General features: G+C 34.4%; 3 protein-coding genes across 4 annotated transcripts; 1 reads left to right on the forward strand and 2 right to left on the reverse strand.

Annotated features, from left to right (window-relative positions):
* Positions 1-1,757: 1,757 nt before the first annotated feature.
* LOC129896257 (glyoxylate/succinic semialdehyde reductase 2, chloroplastic) lies at positions 1,758-7,545 on the reverse strand. The gene is made up of 12 exons (XM_055972113.1): positions 7,248-7,545; positions 6,273-6,354; positions 5,887-5,952; positions 5,507-5,582; positions 5,357-5,412; positions 4,704-4,788; positions 4,474-4,534; positions 3,435-3,487; positions 3,291-3,361; positions 3,127-3,199; positions 2,302-2,406; positions 1,758-2,222 (listed from the first exon to the last, which is right to left on the reverse strand). The coding sequence occupies exons 1-12, from the start codon at positions 7,462-7,464 to the stop codon at positions 2,064-2,066; spliced, it is 1,104 nt and encodes a 367-aa protein (XP_055828088.1). The 5' UTR covers positions 7,465-7,545; the 3' UTR covers positions 1,758-2,063.
* Positions 7,546-8,096: 551 nt separating this feature from the next.
* LOC129896166 (heterogeneous nuclear ribonucleoprotein 1) lies at positions 8,097-12,497 on the reverse strand. Of its 2 annotated transcripts, none has more exons than XM_055972004.1 (7): positions 12,361-12,497; positions 12,097-12,237; positions 11,929-11,969; positions 9,548-9,711; positions 9,336-9,438; positions 9,097-9,266; positions 8,097-8,995 (listed from the first exon to the last, which is right to left on the reverse strand). In XM_055972004.1, the coding sequence occupies exons 2-7, from the start codon at positions 12,201-12,203 to the stop codon at positions 8,471-8,473; spliced, it is 1,110 nt and encodes a 369-aa protein (XP_055827979.1). In that variant the 5' UTR covers positions 12,204-12,237; positions 12,361-12,497; the 3' UTR covers positions 8,097-8,470. The 2 variants fall into 2 exon arrangements, with proteins under 2 accessions (XP_055827979.1, XP_055827980.1); XM_055972005.1 differs by having other exon boundaries at positions 12,349-12,497.
* A 9,379-nt stretch (positions 12,498-21,876) lies between these two features.
* On the forward strand, positions 21,877-25,999 carry LOC129896224 (nucleosome assembly protein 1;4-like). The gene is made up of 12 exons (XM_055972081.1): positions 21,877-22,074; positions 22,164-22,207; positions 22,293-22,388; positions 23,809-23,901; positions 24,041-24,128; positions 24,214-24,275; positions 24,364-24,551; positions 24,635-24,815; positions 24,900-24,943; positions 25,128-25,299; positions 25,416-25,430; positions 25,531-25,999. The coding sequence occupies exons 1-12, from the start codon at positions 22,002-22,004 to the stop codon at positions 25,597-25,599; spliced, it is 1,125 nt and encodes a 374-aa protein (XP_055828056.1). The 5' UTR covers positions 21,877-22,001; the 3' UTR covers positions 25,600-25,999.
* Positions 26,000-26,843: the final 844 nt, after the last annotated feature.

Here is a 26,843-nt window from a genome sequence, read left to right on the forward strand (position 1 = left end):
TGAAGGTAAAACTCTATTAAGAGGATAGAGTGTTTTGGACTAGAAAAAATAAAAGAACAAAAGCTAAGCATCAACATGGAGTAGATGAAAAAAATAGAATAAAGTAGTCTAAATACATTTATGGACCCCTTTACGTGTTTCTTATGCACCTAGTATGTGTCATTTATACGACTCAACAATTTTTTGAAATGGTAATCTAATCGTGGAGTGCCCGTTTGGACATACAAATTTAATATTTTTCTTCGAGAAACTGTTTTGTTATAGATTATAGTCAATTTTCGCTCTAATTTGAACAATAATAAAAAGATTTTAAAAAAAATGCATTTACCTTCAATATTTTTCAAGTAAAATACATGTTCACAAATATCACTTGAATATTCAAATACCTCAACTTAACTTCAAATATTATTTTTTAAAAAATATCACCAAGTTCATATCCAATGGGTGTATTTACATTTGTGAAAATGAATCTACTAAAGAATAGATAAAGTACGCTGAATTATGTAATACCCCTCAATCACCTGCCTATGATTTTCTCCAACATTCAAATGTGCTTCTTATTGTAAAATTTCCAAAGCCATATCTATCAAAGGAAATTATTCTTATGTATATTAATTTCTCATATTGGCATGAGAAAAGGGCATAGTCTATATTCATTTGTATGAAAATTGATCTTACAACAATGCTCCTTTATTAGTTAAAAGATAGTTTTCCATGTCCTTTGGATCTCACCATTACTTCTACTACTACTATTCTTCTGCTTTTATTACTCCTTAATTTTGGAATAGTACATTTTGACATTAAATACTCAGACCCACCATTTAATTTCAAATGTCAAAGTTGATTTGATCTTTTAGCTGTAAAATAACTACTACTAACTTTTTATCTGGCAATCAGACCTTTAAAAAGGGGTTCATATTCCTTATTTGTCCGATCAAAAAGCTTTTGGGCGTATGTTTTCCAATTTTTATATGTTCGTTGGTCAACATAACTCATTTTCATTTCTACCCCTCGTAGCTTCCATCTCCACCACCCAACACCCCGATCCCTACCAAGTACCAACCACCTCTCATAGGCCATAGTATTGATCTACATTATATATAAATACTTTTAAGATAATATTTTTTACTTATATACCAAACATAAAATATAAATAAAAACCTACTTATTTTTCTAAAAAAAACATTTTCCTTCCTATCCTTTTTTTCATAGATTTTCTAAATATGTGATTATAAGAAAGTGTGATTTAATTAGTTTTAGGTAACTTATGAATTTATTAATCCACTTCAGAGATGTTGAAAGATAACATCTGGCGAAGGACCCAAAACCCTAAAAGAAAAGAGTGGTTAACGTGGGCAAATGTAGGAAACAGAATATTCGGAGAGAAAATTTAGGCTTTGACAGATCCATTGAAACCATCTAAGTTTTAATTTTTTAAAACAAAATAGATCCCTGCTGTTTCTTTATTGTTATTATTATCATCATTGTTTTATAATTATGGTGCTCAGGTCAGCTTTGACAAACCTCAATTAATTGAATAAGGTACCTTAATATCTCCGACCAGCATCCGTGATAACTTCACCAATTCCTTTCTTTATTCTTTTCCCTTTTGGGGATGCGAGGCGAGTTGTGGGGCAAGGCGTTGGAGACCATACCAGTTATGATATCATACTAGTGCTTAAACCATCAGCTTCTCAAATCTCAAACATCTTTGTAAGCAATTGCCAATAATAATATAAGTAAAATGAGAACACATATGATGACAATATAATAACTACAATAACAACAACAATAACTATGTTTAAATCCCAAATTAGTCGAGAGAAAATGACTACGTTGTCTCCTCGTAAGGCTTTGCTTACCAATACAAATTAAAGATCATTCACGTTGCTTCAACAAATACCAGAGAGATTTTTAAAAAATGTGAAAGGAGGTATACATATAAAACCCTTTGAAATGGGTTCACAATGAAAACATTAGTTTTGTACCTAAAAGATTTACCATATCATGGTGGATATATAGCATAATGCACACAAGCTTACCAGCAAAGACTGCTTTTATGTTTAGTGTTTCAATTTCACTTTCAATGCTTCAATTACTGCAGAGAAGTCCTGGTCATTCAGTCCATGAGATTTCGCAACCTTGTAGAGTTCATTAGTTGCTGCAGCAATTGGAGTAGGTTGTGAAACAGATTCCGCCAACCCCAGAGCTAGACGAAGGTCCTGAGACAAGCATATTTTTCGCTTAGAAGACGAAGTTTAGTTTGCATGCATTAGGCAGTCTTGGAAGAGTTAAGAAAACCTTTTGCTGATGCTTCAGAGGAAATGCTGTTGGATACGAAGATTTAACCATTGAAGGACCTTTAATGGCGTACATTGGAGCACTAATAGCACCCTGTGAGATCACCTGTGCGTAAACCATGGAGCAAAAATTAGCAACAGATATTAGACTTATTTCTAGGTTCAATGCACCCTATGAGAAATCTTATATTAGGAAATCCGTTGAAAAGAGGACGAAGTTCTCCTTGAATATAAGAGGCAAAAAGAAAGGCGCCAAATGTTCACCCTGCATAAATTATTCATCTTATGTGTTTTCTCGTTTTACTTTTCCTCGGACGCCAATTATCTATTTTAAATCTTTTTCACACCATGCATTGTCCGGAAACTCGGGGAGTTAGTTTTAAGCCAGTGCAGACTTTTCTCAAAGTAGCCATCTCTATAACTTTTCCATACTCAAATAGAATTGGTCATGGACATAATCTCTCCCCTTTGTTTTTCTTTTTGTATTTACTGCTGGCCAAATCGTATCCTAATAAAGGTAAAGTCTCAGCAACTTCAATTGACGTGGGAGACAAGTGTTGGGGATGTTATCAACATTTACCATCCTACAGAAATCCAGTTCAGAAACCCTAAAGAGCACAGACATGCTTCTAGTTATATTAGTTGCTTACCTTCTCAAGAAAATATTTATACTGTACTCTTCATTAGACGAGTTATTTGTGACTAGACAAAGAACAGAAAATCGTGTAAGATAATTTATAAACCATTAAGAAGATAAAGTGATACAAGAAGCATATTCACAAGGGTCCAACCTCAAAAATAAGCTATTTGTTTTATCAGGAAATACCTCCACTAATACACTTGGATCGAGTCCAACTTTCTCGCTAAGAACTAATCCTTCAGCAAATGAGGCCATCATACTGCAATTTTTTTAAGTGAAAGAAGGTTGACGTTAGTTTTAGTTAGATAGAACAAAAGTATGAAGAGATGAAATGAATTCAATATGAGCACCTTCCCATAACCATATTGACAACAAGTTTCATTGCAGCTCCATTACCAACTTCACCAAGGTAAAATCTTGACTGAGATGAAGGGGAAAAAATATTAGAAAGTGGAAAGAGTTGCATCACACTCAGTGAAGAGGCAGAATGAGACCTTCCCCATGATATCCAATAGTGGAGCAACTTTTTCATACAGAACGCCATCACCTGAAAAGTGAAAAGTTTGCATCCCTGGTTTTAATTTAATCCTTTTTTTATAGTCTCACGAAATTGACTAAACAGCTTTTGTCAAAATTAGAGAGATACATGCATCGCATGTGGCTATATTTCATAGGTAAAGTATCATGCGGACAAATCAATAGTCAATTGAAAGGGTGATTGCTAATTTCCTAAATTTGTAAGACACCAGTCCTCATGCTTCTAAGTTTACAGTAACAACCCCATCTTCTTTTTTTTCTTTCTAAAACTAGTACATTTCATAAAATGTGACCTAAGAGTTATCTCACGAGATTATGAGTTAAAAAATTCAGTTCTCGGTACAGGGCACACCTTCTCTGTGTGATGGTGGAAAGGGGTAGTAGTGTTAGGCGTTGCATCTATTTAGACTTATATATCACAATATAAGTATGACCACCCATAGGTTTAGTTTATACACTACTCACAGTTTACTCCCATCCCTTGTAGATATATAACCCAATCTATTTACCTATGACATGGTGTGTTGTCTTCTAGTTGAAATCACAAACCATAATAACACCACAGATAGGTTTATACACTACCCAAATTTAGCCGCATCTCTTGACCAATTGCTTTACATATGTGACATTCAGATGCTTGTTATTTCACTCTTATCTCTTTTCTACGTTAACTCTGTTTTCCAACTTAACAAGATTTTCCTTAATTGAGATCTTTTTCTTTTGTTTTAGTATCATATTTGTTACGATCAGAAGGTGGTTTTGGATATGAGAGGTTAGCTTGTAGAGAGAATTGCCTCATTTTTCTAGTAATCATTGAGCTGTCTCACTTACTCTTTCTTCTTCAAGACAAACAGAAAAACGAAGACATATATTGGATCATGAAGAACTTTAAAGTGTAACGACAAGAAAAGTTAATTATTAAAAACATGTAACAGTATCTAATCAATGCATATTTCAAAGTCAATGACTCAAATATATTGAAGGGAAAAGTTTCACCTGCAGTGAGAAATATTAGCTGTCCATCTTCTGCTGGCTTCTTGGACCCAGATACTGGAGCCTGTTCGAGAAAATGGAAGAAATATGGAAAATTATTCAACGTAATAACGCACACAAGACAATATTTTGTCGTTGTTTAGTTTTTCTTTGGCCTGAGGGATAGATGGGGTCGTAAAACTGGAAGTATAGCTTTCATATGCAGAATGCATGACAGCGAGGGAAATATTCACCTCCAAAAAATGAGCTCCAGTAGCTCTAATATGTTCGCAGATCAGTTTAGACGTTTCACCATCAACTGTTGAGACATCTACATAACTGCATGTACCCATACAGAGTGAAAAGGCATAAGTAAAAATCAGAGAGCTGTATGAAAGAGCCATAAAAAAGCAGCCAAAATAACTTGGGTTCAGAAAACGCTACTCTAACAAAAATCTTAAATAACAAGAATGATGTAATCACAAGTTTTACATATGACAGTTTAGTAAAATTGAAATATATTTGCAGTACCAAAAATTCAGATTATACAAAAATTTGACTTAAAATCTACCATGAAGGTGTAACTTATAATTAGTTCCTCCCAAAGGATGGAAACTTTGAAATTCTTTTCATTCCAATTTCTTGCATCATGAATAATCATAAACCTCATGTTTCCAGATATAACTAAGACAGACATCTAACATAATAAGCAGCAGGAAGAAAATTCATTTTCAAATTAACAATACCAACAAAGCATTTGCTGCACTTCTTGACGAAAATCACTTCCAAACTCAATCACATAACTAACAGTAAACTAACTAGAATTCTTTACCTGTCACTCGGTGCTAAAAGAACAATTGTAGAGTCCAAACCTTTAAATTTTCAGAGGACAGAAAGTAAATCATACCCTTTTCCTGGTCCCATTCCTTTTGCAGCTCCATATTTTCCACAAGCAACATCCGCCTGGAAAAAGAAGGTATTACTTTCTAGATGCTAACTAGACATATCAAATATACAGAAAGACGAGAAGTTGCACTTAAATAAGCTCAAAACTCACTGCACTCTCAGGATCTGCAAGCATGGCAAATGTGACATCACAAGATGCTGCAACCTCCTCAGGGGAGGATTTGTATCTGCAGAAAAGAACCTCAAGTTACCTTGAAATGCAAATTATCCATAGAACCTCAATTTACCTTGAAATGCAAATTATCCTCAAGTATAAGCAGTAAGAACAGTCAAGAAATTTTTTAAGTGATCTCATACAAGGCGATATAAGCATTGGCATAGATCTTTCTTTTTTCGATTGTTAAGGATTATCATAGATTACCATTGGGACCTCACTGTTGGGTTATCTTATAAGTTTAAACACACATTTCCTAGATACCAACACAAACAAACTTAAGTCTGCAGCATAAACCAAAATTGGCATATACTTACTTTGCCCCCAAGGAGATAAGGGGTTCACATTTGCTCTTGGTCCTATTCCAAACTGTCACATCACACCTGCAGCACGACAACAAACACAATAAAACTGTAAGAGATTGAAATTCGATTATTCAGAAAAAGAGATGTTTAAGTATAAAAATCATGTCTCGTTGCCCCAAACAAGACCGGATGTCAGACTGCACATATTGGTATTAATAATGTGTACTTCTGAAGTAGTAACAGTTTATGGTACTCATAATTCAGCTGGTTAACAAAGAACGATAACAATGATGAGAATGAAGTTAACTACACGCTGTCCAGTGATTTATGAAGATCACAAAATAAAAGATCAATGAATTCCATCAAATTAGTCTATCAAAGTAATAATTGGAACATACCCTGCTTTTATGAGATTTTGTGCCATTGGGGAGCCCATAATTCCAAGACCTAGAAAGCCAATGCTTGATGGAAGATCATCAGCTGCAGACAAACTAAAATTTCATCAGACAAAATAAACACCTAATATTTCTGTCAGTTGTAAAATAGCATCCGAAAGAAGTACTCATAACTCAATGCAAAATGACATCTTAATAATTTCATCCTATTTCAATTTTCACGTGATGTCATGATGCCAGAATATTTTCTTCTTGCTTCAGGTGCGCAGATCAAGAGAAATGCCTCGAAAACTTTCTATTGCTACAAGCTGACGTTGCTAAAACATACATTATAGTACTGTAAAATTACTGAAACTTAACGCTTAGCATAATAGACTCAATACCATGCAGCCTGGATAAATCAACTCAAAAAGTTCATCGCGTTATCCAACATATTGCCGTTCAACTTTTACATATCACTGCTTTAGATATCTGCAAGTCCTAAAGGCATTCCAGTTTCCACTAATTTTAAAGTCCTAAAGACTTCCCAATTTTCTAGCTACAGAAAGAGGCCTTTGTTTGAGATCATATAAAACAGGGAAGAATTCAGTATGCTTAAACAAAATACATCAATATCTAAATTGATTTTTCCAAACTCCAGAACCACCAAAACCATAAATAGAAAAGAAGGAACAAAAAGTCGTCCTCTTCCCTTTTCTACATCTACTAGAACCACAGTAGAGCCAGAAGTAGCAGGCAGAATAGCGGATAGCCCTATTAATTGAATTTTAAGTATTGGTGATCAATAGACAACTTAAATCATAATTTCAAGCGATACGAGCACACTCCTCATGTACAGCCTTAGTGGACAGAGTTTACTGTTTACCTGGTAACTATCCTGTGAAATTAGTCGAGGTTTGCAAATGGAAAACAATTTTAAAAAAGGAGAAACAGAAGCATTTAGTTGTAGTGAAAATTGGAGGAAAAAAGAGAATGTACCTTTGGGAGCAGAAGCAGAAGTTTGAGAAGAGAAGGCCTTAATTGAAACAAAGAAGCGAGGTTTAACGGGGAAAAGGGAGAAGGATTTGCAATTTAGGTGAGTAGATAGCCGAGGACAAAATGTTGAGCACATTGCCATGGCTTCCGATGATGAACTGAAGAGTGCAAATGGATAGGAGGAGGAGGATGTGGAAACTGCAATTAATGCTTTTGCCATTCTGCCTTGTATTATTAGCGACACACTTTTGTCATTTTGTCTCACTAAATTTGCCTAATAATCCATCGCTCCTTAGCTCCTATTTCACCTTAAATTGTGAAGATTAATATTTGCAAACACAAGATTAGGGCTCATTTCGAGGGAAGCAAATTATTTCGAATTAGTTATCTCAAAATTGTTATATCACCCTTAATGTGGTATAAATAATACTACAATTTCAGAATAAATTATCCAATGATTTTATCTCAATCAAACATGAAATAAATTCATCCTAAAATTAATTTCACAGTTATTAATCCCCATCCTTCACACACCAAACTAGCCCTAACAACTTACCTCCAATGAGCTACTAAAATGTGGTTTATGCATCCCCATAAATTACATCTCCAAACGACTTGTAAACTTCTACACAACTTATAAACATAGTTTCTACCCCAAATATTTCACTTTATTTTAAGATCTTGACCATGAAAATTTCTAATTCTAACTTGAGGTTGAATTTCAAATTTGAAAAACTACTCCAAACTTGTTTTCCAACTCTATCTTTAATTTCAAGTTGATAAAATGCACCAAACGTGAGAAAAGGGCTTTATTATCTCCTCTAAAAAAACATTAAACAAACACAAACTCCATCTTCAACTCCAACTTCATAAATTTCAAATAAAATGAAAAATATTTGAAATCTATGGTACATATCTAATTTACCAGCCAACCAATTGCCCCTGTAGGTAGAAGCAACTATATCATCCAAATATCAGACTAGTACTACAAAGTTTGTAACTCCTTCCCAAAATAACTTGAGTCAAGAGACTGGGGGGTTACAGTTCACGCAGATCAGTATGCTAATACAATCTACAGATGGTTTACTCAAAAAAAATAAGCAGATTACATCTAACTGAACCGTCAACCACAAAGAAAACAAACTCAGCAGCAAAGATTTTACATCTAGCTTGAGCCAACCAAGAGTAGTCAAAACAATTGCAAAATTAGACTCGTCAGGAAGGTCTCAATTCCTGTAAGGATGAAACCTTCCGCCTGCAGCACCACCATTACCATATGCTTTAGCACCTCCAGTGCTACCCCCAGTGTCATACCCTTTAGCATTGAAAGATACAGAGCCTCTAGCCCCACCATACCAGCTAGCATCATCACCGCTTGTATATCCTCTGCCGCCAGCATACCCAGCAGCACCACCATAGCTACCAGGAGCACCATAGCTAGTGCCTCCGTATCCAGCTGCCCCATACATAGGTCCACTAAACCCAAATCCATAACCATATCCACCATATCCAGAGAAATATCCTGCCCCACCTCCACCATAACCTCCTCCAATGTTTCCATAACCACCATAGCCGCCGCCGTCGCCATAGCCGCCATATCCACCATACCCTCTACCATATCCACCACCATACGAGGCTTCAGACCCACCAAAGCTATTATACGATCTTGAACCACTGCCACCACGATGCTGCCTGCTCTCATTTGCATGTTCAGCACCAGCTCTTTTTGGCTCAGCCCTCTTAATTTCAACCTGAAAAATATCAAAATGTCAAAGAGCTGTATACATTTCATTCCACATCAGCACCAGCTAGAGAAACACAATCATGATTAGCACGGAGTCTGCTAACTTACTTGTTTTCCATGGATTTCGTGCATACGGCCATTGTTTAAAACCTTTTCCACGGCATTTTCACTATCAAAAGTAACAAAGCCAAATCCTCGGGATCGACCACTCTCGCGGTCCAGCATGATTTGTTGCTCCAGAACATGGCCATAAGAAGAAAAATATTCCTTCAACTCATCTACAATAAGTCACTGGATTAAAACATCTCCTTTAGATCATAGATAATAAGAACTCGTCTTTAATATACCTTCAGTTAGAGATATTGGAAGACCGCCGACAAAAATTTTCTTTGTTTTTGGAGCTCCTTTAACTTGCATGTCCTCCTTAGGTACTGTCCTCTTCACTTCCACCTGATACACAAATTGTATTATATTTACTAAATGTGTAAACTTCCATAAAGGAGGATAATAAACCAAATAAAACATGACAGTCCAAGATACTCCCACGCATAAATCCTACCGTTCTACCATCTATGACGTGGTCTTCCTCTAAAACCTTATTTGCAGCTTCTGGGTCCGCAAATGTTACAAATCCGAATCCCCGTGGCCTTCCAGAGACCTTATCCATCATTATTACACAATCTGTTATCTCTCCAAAACTGCTGAAATACTTCCTAAAAGATTCTGGAAAAATAACATGTACAAAATTAGCATAGAGCTGACAATAGGATATCAGAGTACAAAGTAAAGACAAACTGGATACACATACATCAACTAACATAAGCCATTTGGAAAGTGGATTCATACAACAATATAATTGTTTCTGTTTAAAAATATCAAGATTCACCCAAAGAAGAAAAAGACAGGCCAATAAGAAAGGAGATAATGAACTCGTAAATTGTTCCAAGAAAGCTCAAACAAAGCAGAATTTTCATATCAAAGAAGCATATGACTCAAAGGTTGCATGCAGTATTTTCTACATTTCTATTGAGGTATATCCTATTGACTAACTGTATTTCCTTTTCAAATCTGCTTGGAATTGCTTTACTTAAATAGAGGGTCTTTCAGAAACAACCTCTCTACCTTCATAAGGAGGAGTAAGATCTGGGTTCACACCACCCAGACCCAACTTGTAGAATTACAATGGGTATGTTGTTGTTACTGAGGTCTATCCTACAGAGGAATACACCACAAGATCAAACTTCACTCACACTCCTCTCGCATCAAGTTGACCGTCCCCACCCATGTGTAGTGATTCTATGAACCTCCATTATGGTTGGTATATGATATAAAAAAGAAAACCATCTACCTTGGGGGGGGGCTTCCTCCATAGAATAGCAGTTTGTGTCACGGATTCAGAAAGAAGTTCATCTTGGAGAAGAACCACAAAACACTTTGTTACTCCTTTTTGAAAAAAAGAACCAACGCACTCCAAATTCAAACCATGGAACTACACCTAGTGATGGAGCTAAATGTGTGAGCATGACTTCACAGTGAATAAATCACTACGCAAAGATGGTTATGAGTTATGAGATTCCAAAAAGTCCAACATTTCATATTTGTTGGGCAAGAAAATGCTCTCAAGAAATAAAATTATGAAACGAAGACCCAAATATTAAGTATCATGGATCTTTAATTCAAGGAAGTGGAGAACAATGACGTCACACATTGTATTGGTGCGGCGTAAATAAAATGGAGGTTTGCCTCCGGAGTCTTGTGTGATAAAGATACCACATAAACTTAAAAGTAAATTCTACATAATGACGGCTAGACCAACTTTGTTGTATGAGGAAGTGTTGGCAAGTCAAAAACTTTCATGTTCGAAAGATGCAAGTTGGGGAAATGAGGATGTTGTGATGGATGTATGGACAGAGTAGGAGCGAATAGATTTGACATGAAGATATCTGGAACAAGGTGGGAGCGTTATCCGTGGTGGACAAGATAAGGGAAGCGACTCTGAAATGGTTTGGACATGTGAAGAAGAGATGTGATTTTCATGGTTGGATATAGTAGGTACGAGGAGAGGTAAGCCAAAAAGTATTGGGAAACGGTGATTAGACAGAATACAGTACAACTTCGACTAACCAAACACATGACTTTAGATAGCAGGGTATGGAGATCGAGACTTAGGATAGAAGGTTAATTGAAAGTGGAGTGTTGTCTTGCTTTTCAACGGATTTAGGTTGGTTGGTATTTGTCGTAGTGTTGGCCTTATTCTTGTAGTTTCTTGATTTTGATATCTAGCATCGTTTATTGTTTATTGTGTTTCGGTTATCACACTATTTTGTTGTTGTTAATGTTTCTTTCTCAAATTCTCTACACTGTTTTTCTTATTGATTGTTATATTTTCTTCCGTGTCGTGTTTTCTTTTCATAACTACTTTGATTTGTTGCACCTGGGATGAGAATCCTTCGGAAACAATCTATCTACCTCATTTCTTTTCATACCTACTTTGATTTGTTGCACCTGGGACGAGGATCCTTTGGAAACAATCAATAAGGTTTGCATGTACTCTACCCTCCCCAACCCCACTAATGGGATTTCACCAACTATGTTGTTGTTTGTAATTAAAATAATAATTTCCATGTAAGATGAAAATTTTCCTATCTCAAGCTCATATAATAAGTAAGGCTTCAAAATTTCCACTACATCAGAACCAAATTATAAAATGAACAAGCAGAACTACTAGATAGCTATATTAGGACATCAACTAATATTTGTCTTCAAAATTATCATTGATTCATATATAAATGAAAAGCTATAATACTTGTACTTGTATACACCACATCTGTATACAAGTATATGTTAAAACAACCCACCAAAAAAGAGGCTATGCTAAAACAGGTGAAAGGGACATTAAAATCGGAAATAAGTAGTACGAAAAATTAACAGCATGAGTACCTTCTCTAGTCTCCCAAGCAATGCCGCCGACGAAAAGCTTTCTATCAACAAGCAAAACCAGCAGTTACAATAATTTCGGTATGGCCTCGTGCAGGAGGGGGATTTTGCCATTATCTAAAACCTAAAGACCCAAACTATAAGCTATAAACTACTAAGCTACAAACTAACCCTGCAGAAGAATCATCGTTTGAATGCTTTAATTCATGTCCTGCACTACCATCGTTTCGTTCCTGCTCTTCTACGGCAACATTTTGTTCAGCTACATCATAATCCATTTCGTTCCTATTCTTTCTCTAACTACGAAGATACCTGCAAATGAATACGAGATTATTTCCAACTACCCTATATTTTCTTTTACCTGTGGTTCCGCAGTTTTTCATCTAAACCCTAAAGGGGGAAAAGAAGAAACCCTAACAAAACCTTGACAAATACCAGAGGCGTAGTTAGCTTGTGAATCTAGACGAAATTGAATACTGAGGAGAGTAATCGTAGGCCGAGAATGTCTGTATTTGCAAAAACCCTAGCTGCTTTGCCCTTTTTCTTACTGTGGAATTGCCGCCGAGTCGGACTTCTTATAGGTTGGGTTCGATTACATTTTTAAAAAATTTAAGGTAAACCGTTCAAAAATACCCTTAATATATTAAAAATGATTCAAAAATGTCCTTTTTGTTATAAATTAACTAACTTGACAATTTTATAAAGGAAGAAGAACAAGAAAATATGTATATAGAAAGTGTTAATAGAGAGAGTAATAATATAGAGAGAGTAATAGCAATTCTTTCTCTTATGTGTTTTGTGTGTTTTTACATTGAAGTTTAAGGCTATATTTATAGCCATATTTACAAGTGGAGGAAAATATTAATGGGCATTTTACCCACTTAAAAAGTAAATGGACTATCCACCATTTTAAGTGGACAACCATTTTACTTGGTTGATATTACTTGGTTGATAATACTCCCCCTTGGATGTCCACGAGAAATGTGCCTCGTTAAAACCTTATTAGGAAAAACCCAGTGGGAAAAAGCCTAATGAAGGAAAAAGAGTACACATATCTGATAATACGCCTTGAGTGCTGCCTCATTAAAAACCTTATCAGGAAAATCCAGTGGGACAAAACCTTGACTAAGGGAAAAAGAGTACAGCGCGTATTTTGCTCCCCCTGATGAAAATATCACTTAATATCTCGAAGACGACGCATTCCAATTTTGTATCTCATTTTCTCAAAGGTTGATGTTGGCAATGCTTTGGTGAACATATCCGCCAAATTGTCACTTGAACGAATTTGTTGGACATCTATTTCACCCTTCTTTTGAAGATCATGAGTGAAAAAGAATTTTGGTGAAATATGTTTTGTTCTGTCTCCTTTGATGTATCCTCCCTTCAGTTGAGCTATACATGCAGCATTGTCTTCATACAATATTGTTGGAGCGTCTTTTGTCAAAGAAAGACCACATGTTTCTTGAATGTGTTCAGTTATTGATCTTAACCAAACACATTCTCGACTTGCTTCATGAATGGCTATTATCTCTGCATGATTTGAGGAAGTGGCAACCATAGTTTGCTTTGTTGAACGCCATGATATAGCTGTACCCCCACATGTAAATAAATAGCTTGTTTGCGATCGACCTTTATGGGGATCAGATAAATATCCCGCATCTGCATAACCAATCAATTGTGACGTGAAATCATTTGAGTAAAACAATCCCATATCAATGGTACCTCGAATGTATCTGAATATATGCTTAATTCCATTCCAGTGTCTGCGTGTTGGTGAAGAACTAAATCTTGCTAACAAGTTTACTGAGAAAGCTATATCTGGTCTAGAATTGTTGGCAAGATACATTAATGCACCAATTGCACTAAGGTATGGTATTTCAGCACCAATAAGTTCTTCATCATTTTCATAAGGCCGAAACGGATCTGTATTAATATCAAGAGATCTCACAACCATTGGAGTACTCAATGGGTGTGCTTTATCCATATAAAATCTCTTTAAAATATTTTCAGTATATGTTGACTGATGGACAAATATCTCATTTGTAAAATGTTCAATTTGTAGACCAAGACAAAATTTTGTCTTTCCAAGATCTTTCATTTCAAACTCTTTTTTCAGGCATTTTACTGCCTTTGAAAGTTCTTCTGGAGTTCCAATAATATTTAAATCATCAACATATACTGCTATTATGATAAATTCAGATCCAGACCTTCTCATAAAGACACAAGGGCAAATTGAATCATTTTTATATCCTTCTTTTAGCAAATATTCGCTAAGACGATTGTACCACATTCGCCCTGATTGTTTCAACCCGTACAAGGATTTTTGAAGTTTTATTGAGCAATTTTCTCGAGAATCCTTGTATGCTTCAGGCACTTTGAACCCTTCGGGAATTTTCATAAAAATGTCGTGGTCCAATGAGCCATATAAATAGGCAGTGACCACGTCCATTAACTGCATTTCAAGCTTTTCATAAACTGCCAAATTCATTAGATACCTGAAAGTAATTGCATCCACCACAGGGGAATATGTTTCCATATAGTCAATGCCAGGTCTTTGCGAAAAACCTTGGGCTACAAGTCGTGCTTTATATCTTACGACTTCACCCTTTTCATTTCGTTTACGCACAAAAACCCATTTGTGCCCTACTGGCTTGACACCTTCAGGTGTTCGAACTATTGATCCGAAAACTTCACGTTTTTCAAGTGAAGTTAACTCTGCTTGAATTGCATCCTTCCATCTTGGCCAATCATTTCTCTGTCTGCATTCATCGACAGATTTTGGTTCAAGATCCTTATCTTGTTGCATTATTTCAATGGCAACATTATAAGCAAAAATATTATCGACTACAATATTATTTCGGTTCCACCGTTTTCCTGTCGAGACATAACTTATTGAGATTTCTTCATTCTCATTATTTTCAGGTACTTGGACCTCCTCGGTGGTATCACCATTTGTTGTGTCTCTGGGCTCTTCTTGAGCACTCGCCTCCAAATTATGATCATCTTGATCATTCATTCCTTTCCTTTTTCGAGGATTTTTATCTTTGGAACCAAATGGTCTTCCACGTTTTAAGCGTGGTCTAGATTCATTTGCCTGAATAAGTTGTCCTACCGGGACATCAACTCGAACTTGAGCATTAGCAGCTGGGATATGCGATTTAGTAACCCGTGGAAGGTTAGTAAATGCATCCGGCAGTTGATTTGCAATATTCTGCAAATAAATCATCTTTTGAACTTCTTGCTCACATTGATTTGTTCGAGGATCTAAATGAGATAGTGACAATGAATTCCAATCTATCTCATTTTTCATCTGCTTATGTTCTCCCCCTAATGTTGGGTATACTGATTCATCAAAATGACAATCAGCAAATCTTGCCGTAAATAAATCTCCAGTCATAGGTTCCAGATATTTTATAATAGAAGGAGATTCATACCCAACATATATTCCCAACCTTCTTTGGGGACCCATCTTTGTGCGATGTGGTGGAGCAATTGGGACATATACCGCACACCCAAATATTCTAAGATGGGATATATTTGGCTCCCTTCCAAACGCCAACTGTAATGGGGAAAATTCATGATAATTTGTTGGCCTTACGCGCACAAGTGCTGCTGCATGCAAAATAGCATGCCCCCACACTGAAATAGAAAGTTTTGTCCTCATTAGCAATGGTCTAGCTATCCATTGGAGGCGTTTAATCAATGATTCCGCTAGACCATTTTGTGTATGTACATGAGCGATCGGATGCTCAACTTTTATTCCAATCGACATACAATAATCATTAAATGATTGAGATGTGAACTCACCAGCATTATCAAGACGAATTGTCTTTATTGCATAATCTGGAAATTGTGCTCTTAACCTTATAATTTGAGCTAACAATCTCGCAAAAGCCATGTTGCGAGTTGATAATAAGCACACATGTGACCATCTTGTAGATGCATCTATCAAGACCATATAATATTTAAATGGTCCACATGAAGGGTGAATTGGCCCACATATATCACCCTGTATACGTTCCAGAAACGCAGGGGATTCAATCCCAACCTTAGTTGCTGATGGTTTGATAATCAGTTTTCCTTGGGAACAAGCAACACAAGAGAATTCCTTAGATTGAAGAATTTTCTGATTCTTCAAAGTGTGCCCATGTGAATTCTCAATAATTCTGCGCATCATATTATAACCGGGATGGCCCAACCGGTCATGCCAAATGATAAAATCATCAGAATCAGTAAACCTTTTGTTTACAATGACATGTGATTCAACAGTACCAATATTTGTATGGTACAACCCAGAAGAAAGTGCAAGTAATTTTTCGTGCACAATTTTCTTCTCCATATTTATTGTAGTAATATAAAGGTATTCAACCTTTCCTTCATTTGCAGTCTCAATATGATAGCCATTTTGACGAATAACCTTGAAACTTAGCAAGTTTCTTTGAGACTTACTACAATATAATGCATTATCAATTACCAATATCGTTCCTCCAGGTAGTAATAAGGTTGCTTTTCCAGAGCCTTCAATTAATTTTGTACTACCAGATATTGTATTGACATAGTCCTTTTTCATAATCAAATGACAAAAATATTTCTTTTCTTTTAATATCGTATGAGTTGTGGCACTATCCAAAATGCACATATCTCCATTATTCATCTTGAATCCAATTGAAGACTGATAAATTTATTTATCTTCATAAAATAAAAATGCATTGTAAGAAATAAAATAAGTAACAATTTTGCTAGAAAAACATAAGTCCCATTTTTTTTTAAAGTTAAATTATGGTTATTTAGAATTTAAAAAATTATATAATTCAATTATGATGAATGTTACAATAATTTAGTTTATGGAATTATATACTTATTAACCTTAAATAAATATTATACACAAGTATTAAAAACAAATATAAAATATTATAAAACATTAATATAATATTATTCATCATGTATAGATAATTTGTTTATTGACAAAAATAATACAATCATTATATATTATTAATGTCTAAAACATTAACAAGAATAAATAGTTATTATAATGACATTAAATAAGGCGAATATTATTTTTAGTAACAATATGATATTAAGATTAAATAATAGCACACTAATAGTAATTAATTACAATATTGTAAAATAGCACAATGTAATAAATAATATACAATTATCATAAAAATGTAACCTTGATTATTATTATTTTTTTCTTCAAATACATAAACGTAAAAACACAATAATTCGAAGTACATGATAACATATTGAAAAACATGAAATTAAACATCAATTAAGATCCTTAAAAAAATCTTCAACCTCCAAATGAGTAATATCATTGAGGTCATTAAAATCATCATCCCTTAAGGCCAGATTTGTTTCAATATTATCATTATTCAAAGGCATTGCCTCAACATTATTTTCGAACGCCAAGTGTGACTCTATCCGAGCATTAGAAGAAGAGGCACCACCTCTATTTGCCTTTCTTTTAAAAGAATTTTGATAAAGTCTTACAAAATGCTCAGGCGTCCGACATTCATTTTTCCAGTGGCCTTTCATGCCACAACGATGACAGTTACTTTTTGAAGGGCCATTTTGAGAACTGATATTGTTCTCCCTTTTATGTTGACCACCACCACGACGATTATTATATCGTCCTCTGCCATTGTCACGCCCACGCACATTATTGTGACCTTGATATTTATTATGTCTTCTTTCAGACTGGCCATGTGCTTTTACCATATTTGCCTCCGGTAACGGAGCAGTTCCAGTGGGACGGGCTTCATGATTTTTCATTAAAAGGGCATTATGTTGTTCAGCCACCAGAAGGCATGATATCAATTCAGGGTATTTTTTAAAACCCTTTTCACGGTATTGCTGCTGTAATATTACATTAGAGGCATGAAAAGTAGTTAGTGTCTTTTCTAACATGTCCTCATCATTTATATTTTCCCCACATAATTTTAATTGAGAAGTTATTCTAAATACAGCAGAATTATACTCAATTACGGTTTTAAAATCTTGAAACCGTAAGTGCATCCACTCATAACGAGCCCTTGGCAATACCGTTGCCCTGAGGTGGTCATACCTCCCTTTTAAGTCTTTCCACAATTCAAGTGGATCTTTCACTGTCAAGTATTCCATTTTTAGGCTTTCATCTAGATGATGACGGAGGAAAATCATAGCCTTTGCTTTATCCTGACTTGATGCTGTATTTCCTTCAATTATAGCATCACCAAGACCCTTAGTGGTAAGGTGAATTTCAGCATCAAGTACCCATGACAAATAATTTTTACCAGAAATATCAAGTGCAACAAATTCCAATTTTGACAAGTTTGACATGATGAAAATTAATTTGAAAGTAACAAAGATAACTTAAAAAATAAATTTCTTTAGTAGATATACCTGATATAGAAGTTAATTTTCTGAAAAATTAGAGCTTCGTGCTGATAACGTGTTATAAATTAACTAACTTGACAATTTTATAAAGGAAGAAGAACAAGAGAATATGTATATAGAAAGTGTTAATAGAGAGAGTAGTAATATAGAGAGAGTAATAGCAATTCTTTCTCTTATGTGTTTTGTGTGTTTTTACATTGAAGTTTAAGGCTATATTTATAGTCATATTTACAAGTGGAGGAAAATATTAATGGGCATTTTACCCACTTAAAAAGTAAATGGATTATCCACCATTTTAAGTGGACAACCATTTTACTTGGTTGATATTACTTGGTTGATAATACTTGGTTGATAATACTTTTTTAATCTATTGGATCAAATTTGTCTTTATTTTTATCTATTGGATCAAAAATATCCTTAACTTATTAGAATTGGTTCAAAAAGGTTGTTCTTTCACCTATTGGATCAAATTTGTCATTTCCTACATATTAGATAAAAATTCCCTTAACATATTAGAAATGACTCAAAAATTTACTAATTCTAATTATATAGATCAATAATTTTCTTAGCAGTACTTTGACAACTATTTAATTTTTTAATATTTTTAAAAGACTAAAATTATTAGACAATGAAAAAAATATACAACTAAGATGCTAATAGAAATAAAATAAATTAAAAAGTGGAGTTTTAATTTATTCAAATTTGAAAGCTAAAAAGAAATTTTAAAAATATTTTGATATTATAAAAATATTATATTTATTGATAAAATATATGAAGATCGCACGAAATGTAGACATATTAAATAGTAGGGAAAAGGGTCAAAAATTTTCTTCAACTTTATTTATTAGTTGATTTTACCCTTACCGTAAAATCAAGTTATTCATGCTCCCTCAAATTGACTTCAATTGCCCAATTTTAATCAAAATTGTCCATTTAAAATAAATTTTTAATTAAACCCGACCCACAATCCATTAAATTCAAATCCAAATTAAATTTAATGGCAAAGATAAAATCAACTAATAAATAAAAGTTGAAGGGTATTTTTGACCCTTTTTTCTTAATAGTATTTAATAGTTGATAAACATAGTTTTAGGTAGAAGGAGGGTAAATTTGAACCATTTCTAATAAATTAAGGGCATTTTTTATTCAATACGGGGGACATTTTTGATCCAATAGATGAAAAAAGGGCATTTCTGAAGCATTTTTAATACAATAAGGACATTTTTGAATATTTTCTGAAAATTTAATTATATGCCCATTATAATCTCACATGTGTGGTCTACAGAGATAAATATGTACTCGAAATTGATTTTTATTTCGAGAGTTAAGAGGACTTAATGAAATTAATATAACGAATACGTACTTTATTATTCATCAAACCTTGATAAATCATAAATTGTCAAGTGTGAATTTGATTCTAAGTTAGAGAATGCTCGTGAATAGTGTGTTGTGATAAATTTATCCACATTTGAAAAATTAAACTTTTAAAGTTCCTTGTAAATAGTGTTTCTCGTATTTCAAATGGCAAATTACTGAAGTTAAATACATCTCATGTATTGAAAGTGGATAATCAAAGTTAAACTTAAGTGTGAGAAAAAAACTCTTTCCTTGTTTACTAAGTAAGGTCGAATTGAGATTGAGAACACCAACCCAAAAAAAAAATCTCTTATCCCTACTGATCAACTAATATGCGATGTCAACTACTCAATTTTTTTAAAAAATATTCTAAATTTGCTCCAATAGTGCTTACTAGCATCATTTGCCCTTACATAAATGACAAATCAAATTTCGATTAAGGCCTTACATATCTCGTTCTGCCAGCTTAGTATGATGAAACGAACCTAGCGATTCATCCCTCTACTCATCCCACTAATGTCTCAATCCTCTATATTTTTTAAGAAATCGACTTTTCGTATTAGAAATCAAAAAAGAAAAAAAAAGTAGTCATACATATGAAAATGAAAATTTATCTTAAATATATAAACTAAATCCTCTATGAAGCCATAATAAAAGTAACATCTTAAGTATGTACGCAAAATATCTATATTGGTGTTAGTAAAATGAACGCATATTTTATCAATCTATAAATATTTTAATGTCTTAAAGAGTACTCTAACTTTTAAAATGGATAAAATTTAAATTTTCGTCCATATTTGAGTTGGAAGAATATCTATAAAAATAATGAATGAATATGGAAATTGAGGGAATATTAACATTATATTTTTTCTAATGTTTGGTTAGTTTACTTCCGCTATATAAGTAACAAAAATATTTTACGGACCCCAACAACGAATCGAGACCCAATTTTACACTTCAACCTAGCCTGACCTAACTTTGATCCAAAATTCGTCTCCCAATACTGACCCAAAATTCAACTCTGAACCCGACCGTGACACAAAAATGAATCCCAAACCCAACCCAAGAAAAGACTCCCCAAATTAGTCATAACTCGAGATATGACTAATAAACAACCCAAGACATGTCTCTCGAATTCGACCACATCCTTTAACCCAGGATTCAGAATCAAGCCCCGATCCTAATTTGGGACTCAATTTTCAATCCCAACTCAAAAATCGATCCATGACCCAATAACTAACACTATACTTGACTGACCCAATAATTGACATGATACTTGACTCTTGACTTCGGCCACAACCCCCAATCCTAGGATTTAGAAATCAAATCCGACCTGGCTGATAACCCCCACTCAAGACTCAATTCTTGACCACAACCTGGGGTCTCGAAAAAGGACTTGACTCTCAACCTAATCCAAAAACTAACTCAGACCTGACCCGGGACATGACTCTCAATCCTGATTGTAGTCTAGGACCTGACTCGTAATTTCAACCCCAATTTGGGACTCGACTCTTAATTTCCACTTGAGACTTGACTCAAGATTCTAATCGGGATCTATAATCATGACTTGACCCGAATTCGACTTAAGAATTGACCTCGACTCTTAATCTCATCCTAAGATTGAGACTCAAAATGCTGACTTAACCCGAGATCCTACTCTCCACTTGAGACCTTACTCATGTTTCGAGACCCAACTTTCGACTTGAAATCCAACTTCTAATCTCAAGGTTGGATAATAAGGTCGGGGTCGATTTCTTGATTGAATTCAGATTGTGTCTTGGTGAATTGTATTTTAACTTCAAATGTAATGCAGATACACAGTAATGTAAAATATTTCTTACAAATTAATTATCAAATTACTGAAATTTTATTCGAATATTGAATTATAAAATAAAATACTATTAGCCATGAAAATATTGGCTAAATATGAGCGAATCCATTATGTTACCCAATCCATTTGCTCATATTCTGGACGAATCAAATTATTATGTTGATCTATTTTTAATCGTGTCATATATCACACAAGCGCTCATTTGATACCACTAATCTAAAATTACTTAAAATGAATTTAATTGCTTTGTTTCTTGTTCAAAACATATATTTATGCTTCAATTATTTTCCTATTTATAGAACAATTTTATTTTATTTTAAATTCTATTTGATTTATTGTTTTTCTCTCGAACCCGCACGGAGCGGCACCGCCGAAGGTGGCCTTATTAATTGGAAAATTTATACATACCATCCAAAAAACTGCTCGCACCAAAAACCCTTTACCAGTTCCCTCCTTTTCCCCATTCATTTCTCTCATTTCAAAACCAGTTAGGGTTTCTAATCCGTCTGCTATGAGTAATAATTCCAACAAAGATCAGTTCGGCATGTCCGATCTCGGCGGTTCCCTCCCCGCCGCTGCCGCCGGTAAATTCCCTAATCTTTCCCTAAGCCAATTCGATTTTTATTGATGCATTAACATTAATTCCAATGATTTTTTGGTTGTTTATGTGTAGCTTTGAGTGCCGAGGATCGTGCTGGCTTAGTGAACGCGCTCAAGGTTTGGTTGATAATATCTTGATTTAACCTGTTTTCTATCTAAATGCCAGATGTTTTCATTTTTTTTTTTTTTGTGGAATTTGTAGGATAAGCTTCAGAATTTGGCTGGGCAGCATACAGATATACTCGAAACATTGACGCCACAAGTTAGGAAGCGTGTAGATGTTCTAAGAGAGCTTCAGGTGCTTTTATGCATCGCTAAGATGTTCATGCTTTTTATGTTTTTGAAAGTTTTTAATTTGGTATATGGTGTAAACTGTAACAATAGAACTGATTAACCTTTGCGGTTTTGTATGTCATCGATTGAGTTAAAGCTGCTTTGTAATTCAATCTATAGTTTGAATATAATGTCTAGGTTGATAAATGTAGAGATGAATTGGGTGATATCTGAAGGTTTTTGAGGTACTATTTTAGGAAAACTAATTGTGTATTTGGAAGTTTAAAATTATCCATGTTTCATTCTGTATAATGGCACCGCGAAAGAAGTTAGTAGTTTCATATAGGCTCTTGCTATTATCTGTAGAGTTTTTTCCACCAAATTGGTTGAACTCCTTTTTCTCCTTTTTATATATGTTGTACTTTCTAACATATTGGCTATACCATTACCAAGGGAATAAATGACATAGCGCTGGTTAAATTAACCAAGAAATGAGAAAAGAATACAACTGAATGGCTTAAGTCCATTCTTGAAGCTTAAGAACTTTAAGTGTTTCCACTGTGGGGATAATGCATGTTAATCTATTTATTAGAAAAAATTAACAACGCATTGTAATCTTGTTTCAAAAGAATCTGAAGATATATGATAATATATAACTTGGGAATATATGTGATGGCAGTGTAGTTCTTTTTGTAACCATAGTTTAGGTCTTTAAAGGATTGAGTATTTCAAAAAAGGTTGCACTCCTCAGAAGCCTGTGCCATGTTTTATATGATCCAGAGCGAGAGGAAAAAATTACTCTGATGATATTAAAGAGTAAGGGGAAAAGATTGGGAAAAAATATCTTTTTCCTAAAAATTCTCCTTTCCTTCGCTTAATATCACACTTCGTTCAATGAATATTCACTTTAGATTTCTTAGACCATCTAGCTATTAATTGATTGTTTTAACATAATAGCAGGCTGTTAGGAATGTCTTATGATAGATAGCAGTGAAGATCATGGTGTGTTGCTAGTCATGCCTGATTTTCATCTACATTTAGATGGGAGGAAGACAGACTGACAGATGAATATGACCATGGTTTTGGTGACTCTGCCTGTTGCAGCTGGTTGTCCTTTATTTACATAATATAACTTGGTATAAGTTGTGTCCATCTAGAAAGACACACATATTGCAGATAAATATGCTATGTTTTGTGATGGCATGGCCTCTTATTCAGCCATGCCTATTTTCTTAGCCCAATAAGGCTTAAAAGTTGGGAAATATGGTCAAAGAGGAACAAATTTTTAACCTAAAATGATTAATTTGCGGTGTCCATTCTTATTTTTTCCAATCATTTTTTTAATATGTGGATTAGATTAGCTTTTTACATGAGGCTGGCATATTTTCAATTGCTCCTCTTGTAAATGGAAGAGAAAGGCTTAACATGATTTTGTCTAAATACAGAGCCAACATGATGAGCTGGAAGCAAAGTTTTTCGAGGAGAGGGCTGCACTAGAAGCTAAATACCAGAAGCTTTATGAACCATTATATTCAAAGGTGAGAAGAATAACTCTGTCCATAGTTGCAGTTGAAATTAGTTCTCCCACCCCTCCTTAACCGCCCACCCCCACCCCCCAAAAGAAGGAGAGAAAAGGGAAATGAGATATGGTTTGGTTGTTTTGTGGATGTGTTGCAGAGATATGAAATAGTAAATGGGGTTGTCGAAGTGGAGGGTGTTGATGAAGCTCCCATGATCCAGGGCGAGGATAATGAAACTGAAAATGGTAAACTATTTATTACATTTCTTTCATCCATGCAGATTGATCCTAACATAGACTTTAATTTTTCATGGTGTTAATTTGGTGTCAGAGAAAGGTGTTCCCAACTTTTGGCTGACTGCAATGAAGACTAATGAGATATTGGCAGAGGAGGTAAATAATAATAATAAGAATAATGATACAAATATTTCTTGGTCTGAATTATTAGTCATTTAACTGATTGCAAATTACTCTGCTGTAGATCTCGGAGCGTGATGAAGAAGCCTTGAAGTTCCTCAAGGATATCAAGTGGTGCAAGCTTGATGATCGAAAGGGCTTTAAGCTTGAATTCGTCTTCAATACAAACCCTTTCTTCAAGAATTCTGTCTTGACTAAAACCTATCACATGATTGATGATGATGATGATCCCATATTGGAGAAGGCCATAGGGTAAGTTTTGACTTCTATATGTTCTAGATTTACATACTGTTATCCTATTTTTCTTTGTTTATTTGATGTGGGAGATCTTGCAGGACCAACATTGAATGGTATCCTGGTAAATGCTTGACACAGAAGATCCTGAAAAGGAAGCCAAAGAAAGGGTCAAAGAATGCTAAACCCATAATCAAGACTGAGAGCTGTGAGAGCTTTTTCAATTTCTTTAATCCACCACAAGTACCTGAAGATGACGATGAAGATATAGATGAAGATGCGGTAGGCTCAACAACTTTGATTTTTTTCGTTTACTATGTAATGCAGAATGTTCTTGATCTTATTTGGTAATTACTGTCTTGACAGGCTGAAGACCTGCAGAATCTAATGGAACAAGATTATGATATTGGGTCCGTCGCTGCTTCCGCCTTTCCCATTTACCTTTAGGATTCGTTATGAATTGATGTGTAGATTTACTTTGAACCTGGTCCCAATAACTTCTACATGTTCTAGAATTCTATGGTGCTATGTTTTCTCCGTGTTAAACTGAAAGAGTGAATCTGACGTTTCCATTTGGGACTTCCATGTTTGCAGCTCGACAATCCGGGACAAAATCATCCCCCATGCTGTGTCATGGTTTACTGGGGAGGCTGCTGAAGGGGATGAATTTGTAGATATTGAAGGTGATGATGATGATGAGGACGAAGGTGAGGATGAAGAAGAGGACGATGATGAAGATGAAGAAGAGGAGAAGAGCAAAAAGAAGGTACTGTTTGTTTATCTTGCTTCTACAAAGTAATTCATATTTTCCCCTTAGCTTTTTGTGGAGATGCTGATATTTTTTCTTTTGCATCTGTCCCATATGGTTTATTCAATTGTTAGTCTTCAGCTCGAAAGGTTAGATGAACTGCTTTGATGCATCATTTCTTTTAGGCGATAATGTAAATTGCCTTTCATTTTCTTTAGTATGTGATGTATTTATTTGACAAAATTGCAGAAGAGTGCCAAAGCACAAGCTGGAGAAGGTCAACAGGGAGAACGTCCTCCAGAGTGCAAGCAGCAGTAGTTTGTGTTGTGCCCATAACAGTTGATGAACCCCAACCATTTCATTGGTTGTTGATTTTGCGTTGGCCATGTTGTTATGTCTGCTCTTTTTTTTTTTCCCGTTCTTCATTTTCGGTTAGTTATCAATTTTGTAAAATCCAGTGGGGGCTTTCTGTGTTTGCTTGGGCTCAGCTTTTTGCTTTTAACGAAAATTTCACATTCATGTTCTGTTTTGCTTATCCTCCCTCGCCTCGGCCCTCATTTCAACATCTGGGGTCGTTTTTGTGTTTTAGCTCAACTTACGCAATTGTTCAGCGAAGGTAGATTGGGTCAGTTCTTCTGCTTTAACTCTTCGACATGTAAATTCGTATCATGATTTAAAATTATGATTTCAATTCAATGTTTTGATGTGTGATTTGAAATCATAAGTTCACATCCCAAATTCTCAATAGAATATGCAATTTCATAGTTACTATACTTGTTGATTAGCGAATTTTTATAAAATTATGTATATTTGGTAGTTTGTAAGCACAAATATTTGTTTATTATTATAGAAAGAATATGGAGATATATGATTTTTTGATGTAGTGCTGTACCATATTTTGATGTCTTGTTTTGAAAATTATAAGATTGTATAAGTATTGAATTTTTCTTGATAGTTTTCGCAACTTTATGGGATTTCATGAAAGAAAAAAAATATAATTTAACAAAATTCATATTTATATGTACAAGATAAAAAAATAATTCAACTTCTATTTAAAATAATTTTAAATTGTGATTTTATAATGCATGCCCAAGTAGATCCTTGGTCTCTCAATTTCAGCTTTATTGCATCAGGCAATGACCTGCTACAATTACTTACAAATTTGAGTAGAAGAACGTGATCTTTTCATGTTTTTGTTATGTTTAGATTTTTTTTTGTGTAAAAAACAGGACAAAAAAAGTATTGTGCGTTTTTGCTTCATTTCATTTTCCCTTATGTTTATAATACTACAACTACCTCTCTTATTTAAATTATTTTGTAATAATTATTTTATTCTATTTATTACTAATGAAAAAAACAATATATAGGGACTGATTTACCTTTCCTAAGTCACGCTCTTTGATAAATAACTTTTTTAATGGAGATATTGATAAAATAATTAATTAAAAGAGCATGATCTTAGAGAGGACAAATCAGTGTAGATATATTATTTTTTTCATTAATAATAAAGAGGATAAAGTAATTATTAAAAAAAAGTTTAAACAAGGAATATAACTGTAATA

This window comes from Solanum dulcamara, chromosome 7, assembly GCF_947179165.1.
Source record: "Solanum dulcamara chromosome 7, daSolDulc1.2, whole genome shotgun sequence".
Classification (NCBI taxonomy): Eukaryota; Viridiplantae; Streptophyta; class Magnoliopsida; order Solanales; family Solanaceae; genus Solanum; species Solanum dulcamara.

Coding starts and splice junctions, on each gene's coding strand:
- LOC129896257 (XM_055972113.1), bottom strand. CDS start 7,464: ATGGCAAAAGCATTAATTGCAGTTTCCACATCCTCCTCCTCCTATCCA. Junction 6,355..7,247: donor TTCTGCTTCTGCTCCCAAAG/GTACATTCTCTT, acceptor GTTTGTCTGCAG/CTGATGATCTTCCATCAAGC. Junction 5,583..5,886: donor CTTATCTCCTTGGGGGCAAA/GTAAGTATATGC, acceptor TCTTTTCTGCAG/ATACAAATCCTCCCCTGAGG.
- LOC129896166 (XM_055972004.1), bottom strand. CDS start 12,203: ATGGATTATGATGTAGCTGAACAAAATGTTGCCGTAGAAGAGCAGGAA. Junction 9,712..11,928: donor TGCTTGGGAGACTAGAGAAG/GTACTCATGCTG, acceptor TTATTTTTCCAG/AATCTTTTAGGAAGTATTTC. Junction 8,996..9,096: donor ACGAAATCCATGGAAAACAA/GTAAGTTAGCAG, acceptor GATATTTTTCAG/GTTGAAATTAAGAGGGCTGA.
- LOC129896224 (XM_055972081.1), top strand. CDS start 22,002: ATGAGTAATAATTCCAACAAAGATCAGTTCGGCATGTCCGATCTCGGC. Junction 22,389..23,808: donor ATGTTCTAAGAGAGCTTCAG/GTGCTTTTATGC, acceptor GTCTAAATACAG/AGCCAACATGATGAGCTGGA. Junction 24,276..24,363: donor ATGAGATATTGGCAGAGGAG/GTAAATAATAAT, acceptor ACTCTGCTGTAG/ATCTCGGAGCGTGATGAAGA.